The sequence below is a fragment of the Oryctolagus cuniculus genome, chromosome 15, assembly GCF_051225735.1.
Source record: "Oryctolagus cuniculus isolate XC-2025 breed Fujian yellow rabbit chromosome 15, ASM5122573v1, whole genome shotgun sequence".
Classification (NCBI taxonomy): Eukaryota; Metazoa; Chordata; class Mammalia; order Lagomorpha; family Leporidae; genus Oryctolagus; species Oryctolagus cuniculus.
In genome coordinates, this window is record NC_142881.1 from 38,853,536 (window position 1) to 38,876,921 (window position 23,386).

The 23,386-nt window shown below is 40.1% G+C and overlaps 1 protein-coding gene across 4 annotated transcripts in view; it reads right to left on the bottom strand.

The window, feature by feature from the left end:
• Nucleotides 1-23,386, bottom strand: part of HECTD2 (HECT domain E3 ubiquitin protein ligase 2) — a 101,713-nt gene that overhangs the window by 66,674 nt on the left and 11,653 nt on the right. For 3 of the 4 annotated variants that reach the window (XR_016222136.1, XM_051823369.3, XM_089314774.1), the window contains exon 2: nt 18,480-18,609. Coding sequence is in view for 2 of the 4 variants with exons in the window: in XM_051823369.3 (XP_051679329.2) it covers nt 18,480-18,609 (130 nt within the window). In the remaining 2 variants the exon portion in view is untranslated. Of the gene's footprint in view, nt 1-11,192; nt 11,359-18,479; nt 18,611-23,386 lie in introns of those variants that run through there. The other variant, XM_051823370.2, reaches the window with a different exon arrangement.

Below are 23,386 nucleotides of genomic sequence, written 5' to 3' on the forward strand. Positions count from 1 at the left end.
GAATGCTTCACCATTAAGTAAAGTGTATGATGTAGGCTATTTTGTTAACAATCTTTTTCCGGGTAAGAACACTATCTTGATTCCTATCATGTCAAGTTAAGAGTGCCAAGAGAAGACATCTTTGCCTTGCTTATACTTGCAGGAGGAAAGCATGTAATCTTCTGTCATTACGTAAAAATGCTACCTATTGGTGTTTTCTAAATGCTTTTTATAAAGTTAAGGAAGACTGTGATTTCAGATTTTTCTGAAATTCTTTTGTTTTTATGAGGATGGGTTTAGATATTGTTATGTAGTTTTTTTCACAGATTGATATGATTGTATTCCTAAAAAATTGTATTTTTTTTTTTATTTGAGAGAAGGAGAAAGTGCAAGCAAGCATAAGCGTGCACTCTCACCCACTGGTGCATTCCCCTGATGCCTGCAATGGTCTGGCCTAAGTTGGGAACTGGGAACTTAATCCATATCCCCACATGGGTGGTATGAACCCAGCAACTCCAGCCTTCACTGTCACATCCCAGAGTATACAGCAGCAAGATGCTGGAAACGGGGCCAGCGCCATGGCTCACTTGGTTAATCCTCCACCTGTGGTGCTGGCATCCCATTATGGGCACCGGGTTCTAGTCCTGGTTGCTCCTCTTCCAGGCCAGCTCTCTGCTGTGGCCCCAGAAGGCAGTGGAGGATGGCCCAAGTGCTTGGGCCGCTGCACCTGCACAGGAGACCAGGAGGAATCACCTGGCTCCTGGCTTCAGATCAGCGTGGCTCCGGCCATGGTGACCATTTGGGGGTGAACCAATGGAAGGAAGGCCTTTCTCTCCATCTCTCTCTCTCTCTCTCACTGTCTAACTCTATCTGTCAAATAAATTTAAACAAACAAAAAAAAGATGTTGGAAATGGGAATAGAGCTAGGATCTGAACCCAGGCACTCCCTATGAGTTGTGGGCATCCCCAACCACTAGGTCAAATGCCTTCCCCTGCTTTGTACTCAAGCATAATAATTGATTTTTTAAAATGTATTTATTTACTTGAGAGAGGGAGGGAAATAGATAGCGGGAAAGGGAGAACTGGGAAACAGAGAGTTATCAAAGTCTTATCTTCTGGTTCACTTCCCAAATGCCTCTAACATCCAGGACTAGGCCAGACCAAAGCCAGGATCCTAGAACTCAATCTGGGTTCATGTGGGTGCCAGGGCCACAACTACTTAAACCATCACCTGCTGCCTCGTAAGGTGCATATAAGCAGGAAGCTGGAACCAGCTGCGGAGCTGGGACTCACACACAAGCACTTCAGACATCTCAGGTCTCAAATGGTGGCATAAACACTGAGCAAAACACTCACTCCTAGATTTTGAATATAGAAACATCTCGCATACCTGGAAAAGACCCCTTTGATCATGGATGATAATTCTTTTTTTTTCCATATTGCTGAATTCTGTTTGCTAAGATTTTGTTGATATTTTTGCCATCTATACTTGAGTCATAGTGGTCTATAATTTTCTTTTTTCTGATTATCTGTTGAGTTTTTAGTATGGGGTAATATCAGCTTTGTAAAATGAAATGGGAAGTGTTTCCTTTTTTATTTTCTGGAAGAGACTGTTTAGAAATGGTGCTAATTCTTCTTTCAACATTTGGTAGAATTTTCCTGTGAAACCATCTGGACACGGATTTTTTACAAAGACTTTTAGAATTATGAATTCCATTTCCTTAATAGTAACTGACATGATCTGTTTCATATTGGATGAGCTTTGATAATTTGTGTTTACTGAGGAATTGGATCATTTCATTTAAGTTGTAAAATTTATGTGTGGAGTTGTTGATGGTTTTTCTTCATCTTTTTGATTTTCGCAGTATCGGTTGTATGTATTCAGCTTCATTTGTGATACTGATAATCTCTGTCTTCCTAGAAGCTGGTCAAATTAATCAGTTATTCAAAGAACCAGCTATATTTTTCATTTGTTTTCTAAATTTTTCTGTTTTCAGTTTCACTGACTTTTGCCTTGATATTTTCTCCCTTCTGCTTTGAGTTCATTTTCCTCTTCTTTTTCTAGGTTCTTGGGGTATATGATTAGATGTATTTTGAAACTTCCCCTCTTTTTTTTAAAGATTTTATTTATTTGACAGGTAGAATTACAGACAGTGAGAGACAGAGAGAAAGGTCTTCCTTCTGTTGGTTCACTCCCCAGATGGCCGCAACAGCCAGAGCCTTGCCGATCCAAAACCAGGAGCCAGGAGCTTCTTTCTGGTCTCCAAAGAGGGTGAAGGGGCACAAGGACTTAGGCCATCCTATACTGCTTTCCCAGGCCACAGCAGAGAGCTAGATTGGAAGAAGGAAGGCCAGGACTAGAACCAGCACCCATATGGGATGCCAGTGCTGCAGGTTGAGGATTAACCTACTCTGCCTCGGCACCTTTCAGCAGTACCTCCCCAAATTTGGTGTGTTGTATTTTAATTTTCATTCAGTTTTCTCTGTATCTCTAGTTCCCTTGTAGCTTTTTTTTTTTTTTTTGAGCCTTTGGTGATGTGAAAGTTAATTTCTACATATTTGAAGATTCTCCTATTATTTCCTGTTACTGATTTCTAACTTGACTATTTTGTAGTTAAATAACACATCTGTATTCTGCACAAATGTGTAAATAAATACTGCAGCATTTACCTTCTCTAGACTTTTTGAGGTTGTTCTATAGCCCAGGATTTGGTAGACTTGGGAAGATGTTCTATTGGCCCTGGAAAAGCATGTCTATTTTGTTGTTGTTGGGTGGAATTTGCTATAAATGTTGATTAGATTCTATTGGTTGATGGTGTTATTGCATTCTCCTGTACTTTTCATATTTTCTGATTTTCAGTCTTGTTTTATCAAATCTACAATTTGAGACTTCACATAACTTACAACTGTTTTATGGTGCTTACTCATTTATGATCAGTATGTCTTCTTGATCATCAAACTTTTTATCATTATGTTATGGTCTTTCTTTGTGTCTAGTAATTTTCTTTGTTTGAAATCTGCTGTATCTGATCAGTATAGTCATTCCTGTCTCCTTTGATTAATATTTCCATAACATATCTTTTATATCCTCTTCCTTTAAAATGATATTGTTGTATTTGATGGAAATCTCTGCTAAAAAGTATATAACTGAGTAGGTTTTTAATTTACTCTGCCAATCTCTATCTTTTATTTAACCCATTACATTCAATCTAATAAATATTAGGTAGGGCTTAAGATTGTCATTACTTTTCTGTTTTCTCTTTGTTCTATTAATTTTTTCTCTCTGTCCCCTGTAAATTAATTTAACATTCTTTTGAGGAACAGTAGTATGCCCTAGTTTTTGCTTGATAAATTTAGTATCCTTTCCTGTATGGCTCCTTAAAGACTGCTGAAGCTATCTGGCAAATCCACTCTTATTAGAAATGGCTACATCTCCTAACTAAAGTTGCCTTGACATTTTAAAAATGTTTATTTTTCATCTTCTTGAAAGGCAGACTGAAAGAATCAGTGAGTGAGTAAATGAGTGAGCTAATCTTCCACCTACTGGTTCATTCCCCAAACACCCACAATAGCCAGGACAGAGTCAGGCTGAAGCCAGGACCTGAAACTCCAAGCTGGTCTCCCATTTGGGTGGTGGGGGCCCAAGCACTTGAGCCAACATCTGCTGCCTCCCAGAATGCATTAGCAGCAGAGTAGCTGGGATTCAAATAGGAACTCCAATATGGGACGAGGGCATCCCAAGCAGCAGGCTTACCTGCTACACATTATACAATGCCCACCCTGCTGTAAGTATTCTTTATATTTATTTTATTTTATTTTATTTGACAGGCAGAGTGGACAGTGAGAGAGAGAGAGAGACAGAGAGAAAGGTCTTCCTTTTCCATTGGTTCACCCCACAATGGCCGCACGGTGGGCCCACCGCGCTGATCCGAAGGCAGGAGCCAGGTGCTTCTCTTGGTCTCCCATGCGGGTGCAGGGCCCAAGGACCTGGGCCATCCTCCACTGCACTCCTGGGCCACAGCAGAGAGCTGGAGAGGAAGAGGAGCGACTGGGAGAGAATTGGAGTCCCGACCAGGACTAGAACCTGGGGTGCCAGTGCCGCAGGCAGAGGATTAGTCTAGTGAGCCGTGGCACCGGCCATACATACATTTTAGAACTACAGCAGACAGTCTCGTAATTTTTGTTTCTAGGGCCAAACATAATTTAGAAAACAAAAGGAGAAAGAAAACCTGTATTTACCCATACTCTTGCTTATCATCTTCTTTCTTTCTTGATGTTTCAAGGTCCTTTTATTGTTTCTTTTTTGTTTTGAGAATTTCTTTAGTGGTTCTTTTAAATAAAGTCTACTGGGAACAAACACTTATCTTTCCTTCATCTGAGGATGTCTGGGTTTTCCCTCCCTTTCTGAAAAAGCATTTCTACCACGTGTAAGATTCATGGTTGATAGTTCATCTGACACTTGAAAAATATTGTGCCATTCTTACTGGCCTCTGTGGTTACTCAGCAGAGAAATCTGTTGTTATTTGAATGGGTTTTCCCTATATACTTAAAAATATTTATTTGCAAGGCTGGGAGAAGGGAGAGGAGTGAGGGAAAAGGGGAAAGGGAAGAGGGAGAGAGAGAGAGAATATGAATATCTTATCTTGTTGTTTACTCCTCAAATGCTCATGCCAGCTGAGGCTAGATCAGGCTGAAGCTGGGAGCCAGGAACTCAACCCAGGTCTCCCACACGGGTGGCAGGAACCTAACCACTTGAACCATCACCTGTTACCTACCAGGTGTGCATTGGCAGGAAGCTGGAATTGGGAACAGAGCCAGGACTGAAACGCAGGCACTTGGATAAGAGATGTGGACATCCCAAGTGGTGTCTTAACTGTTGTGTAAAATGTCTGCCCGTTTTCTCTTTAAGGTGTCAGTTTTTCTGACTGCTTTCGAGAGGTTTTTTGTTGTTGTTGCTGTTGTTTTTGTCTTTTTTCAGAAAGGCTTAAGAGGTTTAATTATACCATGTCTTGACATGGATTCCGTTGGCTTTATCCTGGATGAGGGCTTGCTCAGCTTATTGAATCTGCAAGTTTCTGTATCTTGCCAAATTTGATTAGTTATCAGTCATTCTTTCTTTGAGTACTTTTTCTGCCCTACCCTCCTTTTCGTTTCTGACTGGAGTTCTGATGAAAGGCATGTCACATTTTTTGTTATAATAGCACAGGCCTAAGATTCTGTTCATTTTTTTTTCTTTCTGAATTATTTTCTTCCTTACCATTCAGATTGGGTAATTTCCATCGTCTTACCTTCCAGTTCATTGATTCCTGGCCAGAAAATTAAAGGTTACTGGGCCTTCCTCAGAGTTTGCAATTCATGGATCTGGGGTGGGGCACAGACACTGATTTTCAAAATGTTCCCAGGTGATGCTGATGCTGCTAGTCTGGGGACCACACTGAGAAACACTGATGAGAACAATGTGGCTGCTGTACAGTTTCTCTTCCTCTTCACCAGGCTTATCCTTTCCTACTGCTTCCTACACACCTTTCCCAAGCTGGCTACAAACACCCACTATTAAATACAAACAGACTCATTCAAATATAAATTAACTTATTCATTCACGGAGCCTATATGCACATTTTTATACCCACTCGTTTTTATTAATACCATGCTGAGGTAGAGGAAGAGTGAAATTTGAGTTAGTAAGAGAACTGGATTTTGCCAGAGGCTGAGATTGTGGGGAGATTCTTATATAAGAGATAGTTCCAGAGCCAAGAGGATTATCGGGTGAAGTTAGAATCAGAGGCCCAGATGGGATTTATTTTTAGTTCAGAAGGTAAGTTGGACTGAACATTAATGCAGAACATTAACACACTATGTTAATGGAACTTGAGTCAGAACAAAGGCGGTATCCCTTGCTCACATTAATGAATGAAAGCCAAACTGCAGGATGTGACATTCAGCTATTAAGAAAAGAAGAATAACAGCTCACAGCTGCTCTCATATCCCTGAATATCAAGGCATTGTTTCCAGAAACAGGTTTTCTGCCTGTTTTCACAGATGGTTATTAAAATCTAATTCAAAAGAGAAAGTCAATAACTATAGTGATGAAGGATTAATTAAATCTCAAACTGATACTATAAATAGAACAGGCAAATCTTTGTTCTATCATATACAACTTTTTCTGCAATACAGAATACGGTAATACACTGAGAAAAGCCAAAAGGTATTTATTAGTGAAAACCCTTCATTTACATTTCATTCAGCCAATACTCGGGAACACTCTGTGCTAAACTGATAAGCAGTAATCATTTTCCCTTTCTTTTAATATATTGTTGCCAATTTTAGTTGGTTGCTTAGAAACATTAAGTGAAACACTTGAAGCCACTGCAAGAATAGGGCTATGGTGGGGGCAGGCAGTATATTAAAAAATGTGCAATTATAATAAACTATATATAAGGGTGCGAGATTATCAGTCAGATTTTGCCAGCTCACTGTTTTCATTGGCTGACTTGTATTGCAAACTAGTAATACATAGCTTTCCCCAAATGCAGCCATCAGAACAAAAACTGACATTTTAACTCTCCACATGATAAGGATACTGATGACTGTTCTGGGATAGCCAGCACAGGTACAAACAGCAGTTTTAGGGGTAAACAGGAGTCACTGTGTAGATGGGGTGTTCAGTGGGAGAAACCTGGGCCTCTGATGCTTATCCCTCTACTGCTGGAGTATTGATATAAAAAGGTTTGCTGCTGGTAACACTCTTGCAAAATGCAGTACCCTAAGTTTCATCACAGTTACTTTGTAATTCAATAATACCTAAATAATGGAAAAGCACCAGCAAAGAAGTATGGTACTTAGTTCCCCTGCTGGCTAAATTACTTTGTTAACCTTAGAAGGGCCATGGAAACTCCCTGGGTCTCAGTTTTGCCATTATAAAATTAAAGAGATGGCCAAAGTCAGTCACTCCTAATGTTCCAACGAAGAACTTCAAGGGCACACCTCAGGGGAATGTGCTGAACAGTTGGGTTCACTGGCAATAGTTTAGCTTTTCTCTTGGGATACAATGATGCTCTGAAAAAATTTTTGTAATAAAAAGTGTGATTTAAAAAAAGTATTCATTTGTTTGAGAGACAATGAGAAAGAAAGAGGGCTCCCCCATCTGCTGGTTCACTCCCTAAATGCCCTCAATAATGAAGGTTGAGCCAGGCCAAAGCAGGGAGCTGAAAATCTAATGTAAGCTTTTGATATGAGTGCCACAGACGCAAGTACTTTAGCCTGCTGCCTCCCAGGGTTTGCATTAGTAGGAAGGTGTTACCAGGATTGGAACTGGAACTCAACCCTACATACAATATGGGATGTAAGTGCCTTAATCACTAGGCCAAACCAAAAAATGCGTTTTAATACAAAAATCAAAAGCAAGAACAAAAATAGGCCTAAAAATCTCTAGGTTAGGTAACTTATTAGATCACTTTCATCTACAACTGTTCAAGAACAAAATGGACAGTATTTGTGAACCAATGAAAAATTTAAAAACTTGTCTAGTAATCTAAAGAATCATTTGTAATGGAGAACTTGAAGAAGTATAAAAACTTAAAATGTATATTTTATCTAAAAACCTGATTTAAGCTATAAATTCTTGCTCTTCAACACGCTATAACAGAAGTTCTGAAACAAGAGTCAAAAAGCCTGGCTTCTTTTTCTGGATCTCTATTTCATATTCACAGATGTGATAGCTTTAAAATATGTCCATAGATTCTTTTATATTCCCCACATGAAAAGCTGGAGTCTAATTTTCCTCCATTTGAATATGGGCCAGCCTTAATGGGTCCCTGTTAAAATGTGGCAGAAGTGACACTGCATAACTGGGTTATAATAGGCACCAAACACATTTTGGAATGTCCCCCTTTGCTATCAGTTGCAAGGCTGTGAGGAAGCCAGTAAGCCACACAAAAAGGCCTAGTGTAGGTATTTCCAGTCCCAGCCCCATCTAAGGCCTGAGTCTGCAGCCTGCAGGCATCATCAGACGTGAGACAGAGGGGCCTTCAGCGGATTCCAGCTACCTCAGCTGGAATTCCAGCTACCTGATGCTCAAAGGACAAAGATGACCTGTCCTTGCTGATCTCCATCCAAATCACACATTTGTGAATAAAATTAATGACGTTATTGTTTTAAGTCACTAAGTTTTGGGATAGTTTATTATTAGGCACAACAGATACTGGAACATACGATGTACTATAAATCATGTCATCATCCAGAATTTTATATTCCTCATCTGTTAAACAAAGAAACATACGGAAGTTTTTCAGGTTAAGATGGCAGATTGAGCACAGATATTTAATTCCTCCCCAAATTCCACTAAAACAACAGCAAAAGGTTCCTTTGTGATTTCAAAGGCATGAGCTTGCAAGGACAATCAGAACAGGCAATAAGGCCATAGCCTCAAATGTAAAAAGAAGCTAGAAAGCAGAGCCACCTGTGAAAGCTGGCTTGGTTGACCCAGGACTGTTGATTTCCAAGCCCCAAGAGGGTAGCAGGAAAAGCAACTTGATGTACACTGCAGAATCCTCAAAGAGCCGGGATGCTGGGTTGTGAGGAGGGGGCTATAAAAAGGGAGGGTAAAATAAGAAAACTAGGTGAAACTGAAGAAAAAGTCAGATCCCAAGATCCTCTCCCTGCAACTTACTGATTTATCTCTCATCCAACCACAGGATTACCCTCTTGGGGCTTGGAATTCAACAGTGCTGGATCTCGATAGTAAATGCAGGAAATGACTAATTGCTAAATAGTAAATGATCCATTAATCAAGAGAGATTCCCATCCCTCTTCCACCAGCAAACCATTTACCCAGTTTCCCCGAGAAAGGGGACTGGAAGACACTTTTCCAGGAAAGCTGATGGGCCCAGGGAGAAATAGCCAAAGACACTGACAGCAGGGCTCCCTGATAGATTAACAGCCCATACACATCACCTTATAATGAAGCTTCTGGTCAACATTTCTTACCTATGCCTCATCTTTTAATCTTCTGCTTAGCTTCCTACTGTTAACCAGGAGCTAAAAACCAAGGATTATCACATTTCTGATGGAAACCTCCAATCCAAAAGACAGAGAACAACACAAACAGATAAAAGCAGTTCAGGGGAATAAAAGACAACACAGGGAGAGGAAAAAAAGGTTAAAAATCTATATCACTGAATTTCTCAAAGGGTGAAAAGATAAAACCACCATAAAACAACGAGGTGCTACCAAAAAAATGCAGAGAGAGAAAAGAATTCCTGATCATTAAAGGCATGATACAGAAATAACAGTTTTTAGGAAATTCCCTAAAATACAGAGCTGAAGAAAAAGGGAAAAAGAGTGAAAAAAAAATAAGAAAATCAGGAGTCCAGAAGCCCTGGCTTTTGAATTACAGTGGGTCCAGAAAGAATGGATGAAAAAGCAGCATGATTCAAGAAAATTTTCTGGAATTTAAGCACATGAGTTACTAGATGGAAGGAGCTTACTAAGTACAGAGCACAAGGGATAACATTAGACCCATACCAAGGCACACTGCTGTGTTCAAAACACCCAAGATGAAGAGATGGTTCTCCAAGCTTCCAGAGAGACGCAAGTAGAGGCAGAAGTAAACAGATACCTTAAGGAAGGACTAGGAATTACAGCGCCTTAAGATGAAAGCTGCAGTCTCCACAGACTGGAACAGAGTGGGCTAAGAGCTAGTAAAGGTTGATGCCTGTCATAACCAAGATGCCGAATGCAATTGTACTCTTCTTTTTAAACTGAAGGTAGAGGGGCTGGCATTGTGGTGTGGTGGATAAAACAGCTGCCTGCAATGCCTGCATCTGAAATGGGTGCCGGTTTGTGTCCAGGCTGCTTCATTTCCGATCCCTCTCCCTGTTAATGGCCTGTGGAAAGCAGGGTAAGTGACACAAGTGTTTGGGTCCCTGTCACCCGTGTGGGAGATCTGGATGAAGCTCCTGGCTTCAGCCTGCCCCACAGCTGGCCATTTTGGGCATCTGGGGAGTTACTAGCAGATTTGGAAGATCTCTGTCTCTCCCTCTCTGTGTAACCCTTTGAAAATAAATAAATCATTTTAAAAAATCAACTCAAGGTAGAATGAACAGGTGAGTCTAGTCCAGACTCTTGTTCCTGGCCTGGCTTGCCAGAGGGCTGATGAAGTCAGTCCCTGCCCTCCTCTTGTTGCGCTGTCATCTGAATCACTGTGGGCACTCAGTTCACCTCACAGCTTTCACCTACACTCCCCTAGACAGCTGGAGAGGCCCTGTATCTGCCAGGGATCTAGTTCATGGTCCAAACTATAGCTCTGCTGAATGTCCCAATAGTTGTCCCAGAATTCTCTACTGTAGAGTAACTATAAAAAGGGAACCATAGTTACCTCTGGACAGAAGGATGGGGCAATGCTACTGGGATGGGCTCCTTTGGGCTTTTTTAAAGAGTTATGAATTCACAAGTTTTAATTGTTATTTATAACACATAGAGACGTTGACTAGATTCTTCTGAGTGTGACAATAATGTAAAGACATCTATGGCAACTATTACTTATGAGGTAAGAGTGATGGGAAGCTTTGCCCCAACATAATCACTTCCCCTGCAATTCAGTATGTGTACACACACACACACATACACACACACTCTTACTGAATTTCATAAGACATAGAACTGAATACTTTGGAAATTATTTTCTAATTTGTCCTTTTTTTTTTTTTTAATTTTTTGACAGGCAGAGTGGACAGTGAGAGAGAGAGACAGAGAGAAAGGTCTTCCTTTGCCGTTGGTTCACCCTCCAATGGCTGCCGCGGCCGGCGCGCTGCAGCCGGCGCACCGCGCTGATCCGATGGCAGGAGCCAGGAGCCAGGTGCTTTTCCTGGTCTCCCATGGGGTGCAGGGCCCAAGCACCTGGGCCATCCTCCACTGCACTCCCTGGCCACAGCAGAGAGCTGGCCTGGAAGAGGGGCAACCGGGACAGAATCCGGCGCCCTGACCAGGACTAGAACCCGGTGTGCCGGCACCGCAAGATGGAGGATTAGTCTAGTGAGCCGTGGCGCCGGCCTCTAATTTGTCCTTAAAATTTTATAGGGTAGCTTCTTTATCATCCTATTTTATAGACGGGAAAATATACACAAAGAGGTTAAGATTAATTTTAAGGATCATACAATTTTTTTAAAGATTTATTTATTTACTTGAAAGGCAGAGTTATTGGGGGGAGGTATTACCTTCCATCCACTGGTTCACTCCCCAAGTGGCTGCAATAGCTGAGGCTGGGCCAAGTCGAAGCCAGGAGCCTGGAACTTGATCTGGGTCTCCCACGTGGGTGGAAGGTGTCCAAGCACTTGGCCATCCTCTGCTGCTTTTCTAGGTGCCAATATCAGGGAGCTGGATCTGAAGTGGAGCAGTTGGGATTCACAATGGGATGTTGGCATTGCAGGGTGGTGGTTTCACCTGCTGTGCCACAACACTGGCCCTGGATTGCACAGTTTTTAATTGTACAGCCAGTATTCAAATCCAGCCCTAAAAGTTATAAAACCTGTGTTGTTTTCACTAGCAAACAATGCCGAACCTCAAACCCTCCACCACATATTAAAATAAATGATAAAATAGAAACCTTGTGGAAACCACATGGAAGCAGAAGATAGTAAACCATAAAATATCCAACCCCTCCCCTCCCAAAAATTGAACAAGGATCAAGCAAAGTGAATATATTGGAAAATTAACATTCTAAATAAATAACTGTTTAGGAGATATTTTACAACTTAACCAATTTCCTCACTGCATAAACAACTAAATGCAGGCTAACTAGCACACTGACAGTTATAGGTATAAATTGACTCAAAGACTCAGCTCTTATTTAATATCATAACTGATAGTGTCTGAATACCAGGCAAATAATAAGAAAGCTACAAATTGAAGGGTCCCTCTATTAGTTCAGTACTTTGGTACCATTTCTGACCACTTTAATAGTGGCAGGCGCTGAAACAGGGAAAGACCAGAGTGAATTAGTCATAACAGGTGGTGTTTACATCACTGTCTATAGGATGACTTTTCTGAACATTTGGCAAAAAATAAAATTGAAGGTGGGAGAGAGAAAGGAAGAAAGAAGGAAAAAAAATAAACTGTGACTCACAGAACTTTAGCCACCAGTGCCAAATAAAGTGACACATTCATGGGTTTTTGCAGATGGATTTTTTTACTAAGTGCCAGGATATGTGTTTGTAAAACTGTAATAACAGCATGAGTGGACTATTCTTTCATGAGTTTAATTGTAAATATATTCAAAATTCATATCTATAGAAGACTATCTTTAAAGGAAAGATGACATGTCGGGCCATCTTACAGAATTTATTACATCCTTAGGCTTTGTTTGACATTCCAAGAGAGAAAACAGACCAAAAACCCAGAAAAAGTGCCACCCATGCATTTCCTATTTGGTAAATTATTTACTGAGCACAGACTGCATGTATCATGAATGCTAGGCCCTGAAGACAGATATATTGAAAACTCAAGGAGATCTTGAATGTACTTAGTCTTTGACTCAAGAATCCACTTCTAGAACTATCCTACAGATGTTTCTGCAGATGAACAAAATGACATTATATACATTCATTGTGGTACTTTTTACAATAACAAAAGAATGGACACAACTCAAATCTTTTAAAGAGAGTCTGAATAAATTTTGGTACATTCAATACAAGAGAATATAGTTGTAAAAAAGAATAAGGATGGGGCTGACATTGTGGCATAGAGGGTAAAGCCGTGGCCTGCAATGCTGGCATTCCACGCAGGTGCCAATTCAAGTCCCACTTGCTCCACTTTGCATTCAGCTCCTTGCTAATGTGCCTGGGAAAGCAGTGAAAGATAACCCAAGTGCTTGAGTCCCTGCACTGACGTGAGAGACCCAGAAGAAGTTCCTGGCTCTGGGCTTTAGTCTGGACAAGCCCTGGCCACTGTAGTTATTTGGGGAGTGAACTAGCAGATGGAAAAGATCTCTCTGTCTCCCCTTCTCTAACTCTTTCAAGTGAATAAAATGAATATTAAAAAAACAGATTAAGGACACTTTCTATGTACTGATTCAGAAAGATACCTTGAATACATGAACTGAAAAAGTAAACAACACGTTGCCCAAAGTATAAATGAGAACTTATGTTGTTATTTACTTGTATTTGCATAAATAAACATAGAAAAGAATATAAGAGACAGGGAAGAATGTTAAAGTGAGATGTTTGAAACATACTTATTTTTGAAGTTTTTATTTTTGAAGCATATCAATATGCTATGTATTCAGAAAGCTAACTTCTGGGCTGGCACTGCAGCACAGGGGGATAAACTGCTACTTGTGACACCAGCTTCTCATACAGCAGCGCCTGCTGGAGTCCAGTTGTTCTGCTTCGAATCCAGCTCCTTGCTAACGCACCTGGAAAGGGAGCAGAAAATGGTCCAAGTGCTAGGGCCCCTGCCACTCAAGTGGGAGCCCAGGATGGAGTTCCTGGTTCTTGGCCTGGCCCAGACCTGGCTTTTGCAGCCATTTGGGGAGTTTATCAGTCAATGGAATCTCTCTCCCTCTCTCTCCTCCTCTATCCATAACTCTGTGTTTCAAATACATATTTTTTTTAGAAAGTTAACCTTTTTAAAAAAAGATTTATTTGAAAGCCAGTTAGAGAGAGGAAGAGACAGAGAGAGAGAGAGAGAGAGAGAGAGAGGGAGATATTTCATCTGCTGGTTTACTCGCCAAATGGCCACAATGGCCAGGGCTCAGCCAAGCTGAAGCCAAAAGCCAGGGGTTTCATCTGGGTCCCCCTATTGCGTATAGGGGCCCAACTACTTTGGACATCAGCTGCTTATCTTCCAGGCCATTAGCAGAGAACCAGATCTAAGTGGAGCAGCCAGGACATGAACCAGAGCCCGCATGGGAATCTGGCCTCATAGGCGGTGGCTTAACCCATTATGCCACAATGCATAACTTTAATATATACAAAGAAGAGATAGCCCTTTTCCTCTCCAAAATAAAAGCTGCAGGAGCAAAGATTAGTAAAGACAGAGAAACAGACAAATAACTGAAGCAAAAATAATTTACATTTGTTATAGATAAACCTCTCCCAAAGGAATAGTTAAGAAAAACCAAATCCAAAGTACTTACTCTGACCTAGAGAAAGAGCTTGGTGATTTAGTACAAAATCAGTCCACTTTCCAAGGAAACCTGCAGAGGGGGTCATTTGAGGCCTTGAAAGCACTTCTCAGGAAGGAATCCTAACACATAAAGTCTTTCACTCTCACCATGGGTTTGTTCTAACAGCTTGTTTCCCACTGTGTCCCCCAGATTGCTCTTAGAGAAACTATAAAACCCTGGGGAACTTTACCTGCAAATAGATCATAGGGCCCATACATAGATTCAATCACTATTTGAGCTGAAGACCACCTTATTTTTCCCTTGCAAAGACATTTAAAATGATTTGTGTAATTGCTTTATTTTTTTATAAAGATGTTCTATGAAACATCTAAGTCTGAAAAGGGGCATAATAACTTTAGAAGGAAAATTTAAATTTAAAAAATGGAAGATAGAATGTAGTGCAACCTCCTCTCTATTACTTATCTTCTACATTGTGTCTCTGAAGATGTATCATCCTTAGCAGCTGTTATAGTAGGTAAAACGCCTACACTTCTCAGATCTTTAAAAGATCAGCCAACTTGACAGGCATACCTAGTTATGTGCTCTACAAGGAGGAAAGGCATCCCTCAGCTGTTAGGTAAACCCACGCTGGGCTTTTGTAGCTTCGCTAATACCACTTGGAGATCAGACAGGGAGAAAAGCTGTTAGAGAATGGCCAGCATGGGTCCCACTACCAGAGAAGAGGGAGGAAAATTCTAACTGCCAAGAATGATGTATCTTTGAAGAAACAATTTTATTGGCAAGTAAGAAAGACTTTCCAAAAGATCAAGGAACTGTAAACATGCTTCCATTGGGAAGACTTACTCTAACTTCCCATTCAATAAGGACTTTTTTCCTGCAGGACCTTTGGTAGACAACTCCAAGTCACACCTGAATTTAGGTGGCATCCAGAGAAAAGCTAGAAGTCAGCAACAGGAGTTCTAATAAGGTAGCCAAAGTCTGCTAAGGAGCTGTTCATTTAGGATGATGAGCATAAATACAACAAGGGGCTGAGTCAAGATTCCATAGGGCTAGCACAGACGAGAGAGAAGCACTCAAGTGGTGGGAGCTCAAATAGGTGGATCACATCCAGAGTCAGTATGCTCACTCAAGGACTTGCTAGCATGTAGGTTGGCAAGCTGAGTTCAGAGATCAAAATAACAGTGTAGATAGAATGGTAAAGATGGAAAATTGATAGGCAGAATAAAAAGCTAAGGTATTTGGACAGAAAGTCCAAAGAAGTTTATGGCTATCTATTTCTTTTTAAGTCCCTGTCATTCTCCATAGGCCTATATTTTCATTTTCTTAAGGTTCCTAACTTAGGAAAGAGATATATGTGGAAGTTCTTAAACTCCAGTAACTATAAATGTGATCTTAAAATGGGGACATTAACCAGATAGGCAAAACCTAAACAACACAAGCCCTTTAGGAGACTTTTCTCTCACTAGTTGCAGAAGAGAAAGTCAGAGAGATTAGAATAAAGAGAATTTGATACAAAGATCCTGCTGCTGGCCTTGAATGAGTAAGCTTCTGTATTCTATAAGGTCCATGAGAAGGCCCACGGCAAGGAACTGTGCGTGGCCTCTAGGAGCTAAGAGCATCTCTTGACTGACAATCAGCAAGGTAACTGGACAACAGTCTCACAATCACACAATGAATTCTACCAACAACTTGAAGATAACTGGAAGAGGATTCTTGCTCTGAGCCCAGTCCAAAGAATGCTTTGATATCAGCCTTGTAAGATCTTGAGTAGAAAACCCAGCCACATCCACTAGGCTTCTGACCTAGAGAATGGTGAGATAATAAATGGGTTGTTGCTTTTAAGCCATTAATATGTTAGGCAGCAATAGAAAACTAATACAACTAATAAAATAGGTATTCTAATATCTATTCCATCTTATGTCAACGTTGTGAGGTTCAAAAGAATATTTTTAAAAGTCTTCTCCAAATTTTTTTTTTTTTTTTTTTTTTTTTTTGACAGGCAGAGTGGACAGTGAGAGAGAGAGACAGAGAGAGAAAGGTCTTCCTTTGCCGTTGGTTCACCCTCCAATGGCCGCCGCTGCAGCCGGCGCACCGCGCTGATCCTGGCAGGAGCCAGGAGCCAGGTGCTTTTCCTGGTCTCCCATGGGGTGCAGGGCCCAAGCACCTGGGCCATCCTCCACTGCACTCCCTGGCCATAGCAGAGAGCTGGCCTGGAAGAGGGGCAACCGGGACAGAATCCGGCGCCCCAACCGGGACTAGAACCCGGTGTGCCGGCGCCGCAAGGTGGAGGATTAGCCTATTGAGCCACGGCGCCGGCTAGTCTTCTCCAAATTTTAAATATTAATCAAATGAAAGTTACTAGTTCTTATCTAGTCCAAATATGTCCAAAACAGAAATAATTATTAACTCCTCTCTTAAATTCTGGTGTATTTTCTTTATTTTTCTCTTTCTGTAATGAAACCATGGTTAGAGGTTTGATGTGCTGTTGTGGGCTGGGGGAACTGTGACACCATGACACACAAGTACTGGCATTTTCCTGGGTGTGATGGAATGTGTGTGTGTGTAAATAAGAAAAGGAAGCAAAACACCATCAACGATAAAGGATCCATACACGAGGTAGTAAAATACTAACCTGTAAGACTGGAGAGTAGGTCTAGCGCTAGCTTAGGACTGTCAAACAGAAAATCTGTGCAAGAACTATTTATGCCACATACAGCTTATGAACACAGGTAATTTACCAGAAACTCTTTAATTTTTCTAGATTTCTTTCTTTTGATGAAGTATGAGAGGCATTTACACCTTTGCAGTTTTGTCTTGTCTTGTTACAGGGTGAAAGGTATTTAAAAGCATGCAATATGTGTTTCTGGTGATCAAAAAATGTAGTTATATAAAAACATTAATAAGGTACACCCAGTCCCAACTCCTGAGGCTAGCATTAAAGATTGGTGGGCATCCTTCTACGCTCAAAGTACAAAAGGTTTCCCTCCACTAAAAAAAACAAAAACACAACTATATATCTACCTATAATTGTATAATTTGCATTTTCATTTTACAATGTATTATGGGCATTTCTTCTAGTCACTTTACATACATTATTACATTTTTCTTAATGGAAGCAGAATATTTATAATATGAATTAACATATTAGTCAACCAATCCATTTATATTAACTTCAAATACTGTTATTATAAATAATGTACATCCTTTCCATGTGTCTTTGTACATTTGTTACATTATTTCCTCAGCCTAAATTCAAAGAAATAGAATTACTGGGTTGGTGAGTATGTGCATTGTCTTCTACTTTTATTTACTTTTTAAAAAATGGATAACTATTATTTTTGAGTAGTTGACCTAATTCAACTTTTTGAATAATTTAATGCCACTTAAATATTTTATACTTATCTATCTCCATCTATTTGGCTTTGTCTTTGTCTCAGTGGCAATACTATCATTAATATAGCTTTTATGGCATTATGGGGAAGTGGGTACCTTCATTATTTTTTCTTACATCCTCAGAGACATTTATTCTTTTTTTTTTTTTTTTTTTTTTCCTGGACAGGCAGAGTTAGACAGTGAGAGAGAGAGAGACAGAGAAAAATGTCTTCCTTTCTTTGGTTCACTCCCCAAAATGGCCGCTACGGCGGGTGCACTGAGCAGATTCGAAGCCAGGAGCCAGGTGCTTCCTCCTGGTCTCCCATGCGGGTGCAGAGCCCAAGGACTTGGGCCATCCTCCACTGCCTTCCTGGGCCACAGCAGAGAGCTGGACTGGAAGAGGAGCAACCGGGACAGAACCGGCGCCCCAACCGGGACTAGAACCCAGAGTGCTGGCGCTGCAGGCAGAGAATCAACCTAGTGAGCCACAGTGCCAGCCAACATTTATTCTTATAGATCAAATATAGAATCATTCTGTTAAGTTTCTCCAAAAATGTTGAAAATTATTGACTGTAGTGGATAAACTTAATAAGTTTTCCATTTAAAGCTTTTAGTCTTTTGATCTCATTTTATAGTTTTCTCTGTATAGGTTTTATATATTTCCTTTTATGTTTATTTCCTTAGAAAAAATACTAAATATCATATATTTCTGTCAACTTATAATTGATTATTGATTGACTACTGGAAATTTACTGAATGTATATTTGTATTATACTAAAATATATATTTTATAGACATTTAAACTTTATTGTATTAATGTTACAACTAGCTCTCTATGTAAACTTTATTATTCATGAGTTTTACTGCATATTCTTACTCTAGATAACAATCATCTAAAAATACCTTATGTAGCTTATTTCTTTTTCATTGTATTAACTAAAACTACAAGAACAATACTGAATAATTAAAATTCTACTTTATAAATAATAGATATATCAACTATTACCATTCTTGATGTTAGGGAAAACAAGATGTGTAGGTGAACTTCTGTTCTCAGGGGCTTCTTTCTTCTGGCTGACAGTTGAAACAAAACTGCTGAAAGTGGAAATTTGGCCTTTGGCTCCTCTGTCCAAACCCTAAAAACAGAAAAGTTAACATTGCAGCATAATCCCTGCAACCTACATATAAATTATTTTATTGCAGAAAACACAAACATTTGTAACATTTAAATCTTATGATACATGATAGACAGATATAACTGACATGCACAGCTGACTTAACTTTTCTAGGACTGAAGTGTCTTAAGTATAAAAGAGCTGTATCATCTAAATGCTTACAAATTGAGAAAGTTTGGAAACGGCACTAATAATAGTACCTACCTTACAGAATATTGTGAGATTTAATACTGATAGTACATATGAAATGATTAGCACTATTCCCTGCACATGGTATACAGTCCATTAATGTTAACTGCTACTTTAATACAATTTTTGTGATTTTTAGAAATATACTTAATAATTAACAGGTATGCAATTCATAGATTGATTCCCTGAGGCTTTCCTGTCATTTGATACAACTTTGAAAGTTCAGTGGCAGTACTTAGCCTAGCAGTTAAGATGCCAATTGATGCCCACGTCCCATATCAGAGTACCTGGGTTCAGTATGGAGCTGTGGCTCCTGCTTCTGGCTTCCTGTTGATAAGGATCCTGGGAGGCACAGTGATGGTTCAAGTAAATGGGTTCCTGCTGTCCAACCACAACTGTCAGAGGCATTTGAGGAGTGAACCAGAGGGTAACAGCTCTGTCTCTCTCTCTCAGCTGTCTCTTTCTATCCCTCAAACAGACAAATAGATAACTTGAGAGTTCAAGTAAAACAATTCTTCAGAGTATTTTTTCTAAGCACTGTGATCACACTTTATACATAACAGGAATTTTTTTTAAGTATCTAAGCGTCGTTAGATACAGTTCATAGAGTAAGCTTCCTATAGCACAATGTAGTCACGTTTTCCACTATAAAATTCATAATAGATAATATATATTTTATAATTATAAGTAAGACCATGTTACTAGTACAAGATTCAGCTATATAGCCATGTCAGGGATTAATCCAGGCTCTCATAATTTTTTTTAAAGACTTATTTATTTATTTGAAAGGCAGACAGAAAAAAAGAGAGAGAGAATACCTTCCATCCGCTGGGTCACTCCCCAAATGACCACAATGGCTGGGGCTGAGCTAGGCCAAAGCCAAGAGCCAGGAACTTCTAGGTCTCCCACGTGGGTGCAGGGGCCCAAGTACTTAGGTCTTCTGCTGCTTTCCCAGGTGCATCAGTTGGGAGCTGGATCAGAAGTGGAGCAGCTGGGACTCGAACCAGCATCCATTTGGGATGCTGCCACTGCAGGCGGAGGCCTTACCCGCTAGGCCACAGCACTGGTCCCCAGCTCTCAGATTTTTATACACTATGTTCCAGCTTCCAGACATTTAAGAGGATATAGTTGTTAACTTCCTTAATATCACATTTTTACTCCAAAGATTACTTCAACAGCAGAAAAATAATTTCTTTTTCATCTCCTCCTTCTTCAGGCATCAGATTGATTTCCAGCTATCTTTTTAGAGTCAGCTCCTATGTTATGTAGCAGAAGCAGTTACACTCACCAAGTATCTACGTGTTCTCCCCACATGCCCCAGACTCTCACAGTCAGGTGGCCATCATAATTAGTTCTAACGGGCCTCAAGTGGAAATGATGTCTGTCATTTCTGGACCAGAAAGAACCAATGCATGTAAGACTGGTGGGCAAAACTCCAGTTCTCTCTTCCTCCACTGAATTATCATATAGGCTAAGAATTGAGATGTTAGAGCATCAGTCAGCTTGAATCCATACAGGAGTATGTAGAGCGCAGCCACTCTGACCGACATGAGATGACATCATTAGAAATAATAAGCTTGGCCAGTGTCCAAGCACTGAGGCACAGTGTTATCTGTAAGTGCAGCATACTCTATCATAACTTCGCTGTTGAGCTTTTTCTGGTGTTTATATCATTTCTATAAAACCAACTGCTCTTTTTTTTAAAAAAAGATTTATTTATTTGAAAGAGTTACAGAGAGACAGACATACAGATGTTCTACCCAATGGTTCACTCCTCAGGTGGCCGCAATGGGTAGCCCTGGACCAGGCCAAAGCCAGGAGCTTCATCTGGGTCTCCTATGTGGGTGCAAGGGATCAAACACTTGGGACATCTTCTAGTACTTTTCCCAGGCAATCAGCAGGGAGCTGGATCAGAAGTGGAGCAGCTGGGACATGAACCCATGTACATATGGGATGCAGGTGTCACAGGTGGCAGCTTTACCAGTTGCGTCACAATGCTAGCCCCAGTTGCTTTTTCTTTTTGTTTATTTTTTAAATCAATTTGAAAGGCAGAGTAACAGAGAGAGACAAAAAGATTTTCCACCAATTGGCTTGTTTCCTAAATGCTGTCAATAGCCTGGGCCAGTAACTAGAAACTTATCCAGGTCTCTCATTTGGGTGACAGGAACTCAAGCACTTGGACCATCACCAGCTGCTTCCCAGGTATATTAGTAAGCAGCACTTGGGGCTGCCTTTGCTGCTTTTTCAGGTGCATTGGCAGGAAGCTGGATTGGAAGTGGAGCAGCTGGGACACAAACAGGCACCCACATGGGATGCCAGCACTGTAGGTGGCAGCTTCACCCATTATACCACAGTGCCAGCCCCAAACTCCTTGAATTCTTTGTTAGGATTAGCCTATAACACTCAGTCTATAAAAGTTAAACATATTGTCTAACAGAAAAAAAGTAGTCTTCTAATAGATGTAGGATATCAATCTGGTCTCAGAATTACAATCTAATCTAGGGTCTTGTGTATGACCAATGATAATGAGTGCTCAGTAAGTTATTACTATGAACATCACAATAAAACAAGTTATTTTAAACCTTAGGTTTAAAAATATTTATTTATTTGAAAGGCAGAGTGACAGATGAAGAGGCAGAAGCACAGAAAAGAGATCTTCCATATGCTGGTTCATTCCCCGAGATGACAACAGCCAGTGCTGGGCCAGGCAGAAGCCAGGAGCCTGGAACTCCATTCAGGTCTCACACATGGGTGTCAGGAGCCCAACCACTTGGGCTATTCTCGACTGCTTTCCTGCGTGCATTACCAGGGAGCTGGACTGGAAGCACAGGAGCCACGACTAGATCCAGAGTTCTGATATGGGATGCCAATATTGTAGGTAGTGGCTTAACCCACTGTGCCACAATGCCAGACCCAAACTAGTCATTTATTGAGTGTCTGTTATATACCTACTTAATATTAGATGCTAAATACATTACAACATCCCTATGAGAGGTGTATTTATACCTCATTTTACAGGTATGAAATTTAAGGTACTATGTTCAAATTCACTGACCTATTAAGAAGCCAAAATTCAAATTCCAGTGCAAATGACCAGGAAGTCTGTAAACCATCATAGCACAGAATCTCTTGGCATGGTAACTGTTACTCATTAAGAGCTTACCACATGATATTAAGTATGTAAACTCATCAGCTTATTTTCACTTTTTGTGACTAGCATTATCTTCTCGATATTTATGTATGCTTGCTGAATAAAATTTAAGAACTGTTTAAAAAGTTATTTACTTATCTGAAAGGCACAGAGAGAGAGAGGGAGAGAGAGAGAGAGAAACAGAGATAGATAGAGGCAACGATGGAGTTAGAGATGAGCTAATCTTCCATCTGCTGGTTCACTGCCCAAATTCCCACAAAAGCTGGGGCTTAGCAGGCCAAAATCAGAAATGTGGAACTCATTCTGGGCCTTCCACATAGGTGGCAGGAACCCAAGTGCTTCATCCATCACCTGCTGCCTCTCAGGGTGTGTGCTTAAAAGCAGGAAGTTGGAGTCAGAAGCAGACCTGGGACTTGAACCCAAGAGACAGGCATCCAAAGTGGTGTTTTAACTGCTGCACCAAATGCCTGCCCCAGAATTTAATAACTTTAAGAGCAATTCACCTAACTAGAAAAAAAAAAAGAACATAAACACAAAAACTAAGTATACTTCAGGGAAACCTCTGATATACTAGCAACCTAGGAAAGACTCCATGTTTTCTTTTCTTTCCCTCCCCCTTTCTCTACCTCTTAATAAAAGGAAGTCCCAAAGAACCTTGCTTAGCTCACACGTGGGAATCTCCAAGTAATAAAAAACAGAAACAAACAAACAAAAGAACACTATGTAATAAGTCAGGAAACTAACAGTTATTAAACTAACAATTCTAATTTCAAGATTTGTAATGTAGATTCCCAAAATAAGAGACAGAATTGAAAACTTAAATAAACCAGTGATTCACAATATTTTTCCTATAAAGGCCTTGCTAAATAGCATAATTTGCATAATCTTGGTAAATTAAACCAGTTGCTCAATTCACAAAGCTAGTATGCAAATCAGGAAAATAAAATCTAAACAAACTATAAATTTGACAAAGTAAATCATTCCTGGCCATAAATATCAAGATGTTTAAGAATCTTATTAACTACTGGGATTAAGTTTGCTTATTTGTGTTTTTAGTTCTGCCAGAAAATCTTAAATAATAACAGGAGCAAATGACAAATTTGATGCACTATACATTTTATTTACAAATGTTAATAAAAGTGACCAATCTGTAAAAGACCAACCGTGTCTTATACAATGGTCTTGCAGTATTGGGCTTTGTTAACATAACTCCAAATGTATTACAATAACTTTGCATACTGTGTAGTGTGGAGGTGGACTATCCCCAAAGGTTCATGTTCTAGAAGCTTGGTCTGCAGTGTGGTGGCTTTGAGACACTGGAACATTTTTTAAAAATTATTTATTTTCACCTACTAGAAAGGCAGACAGAGAGAGAAAATGAGAGTGTGCACCCTCCCA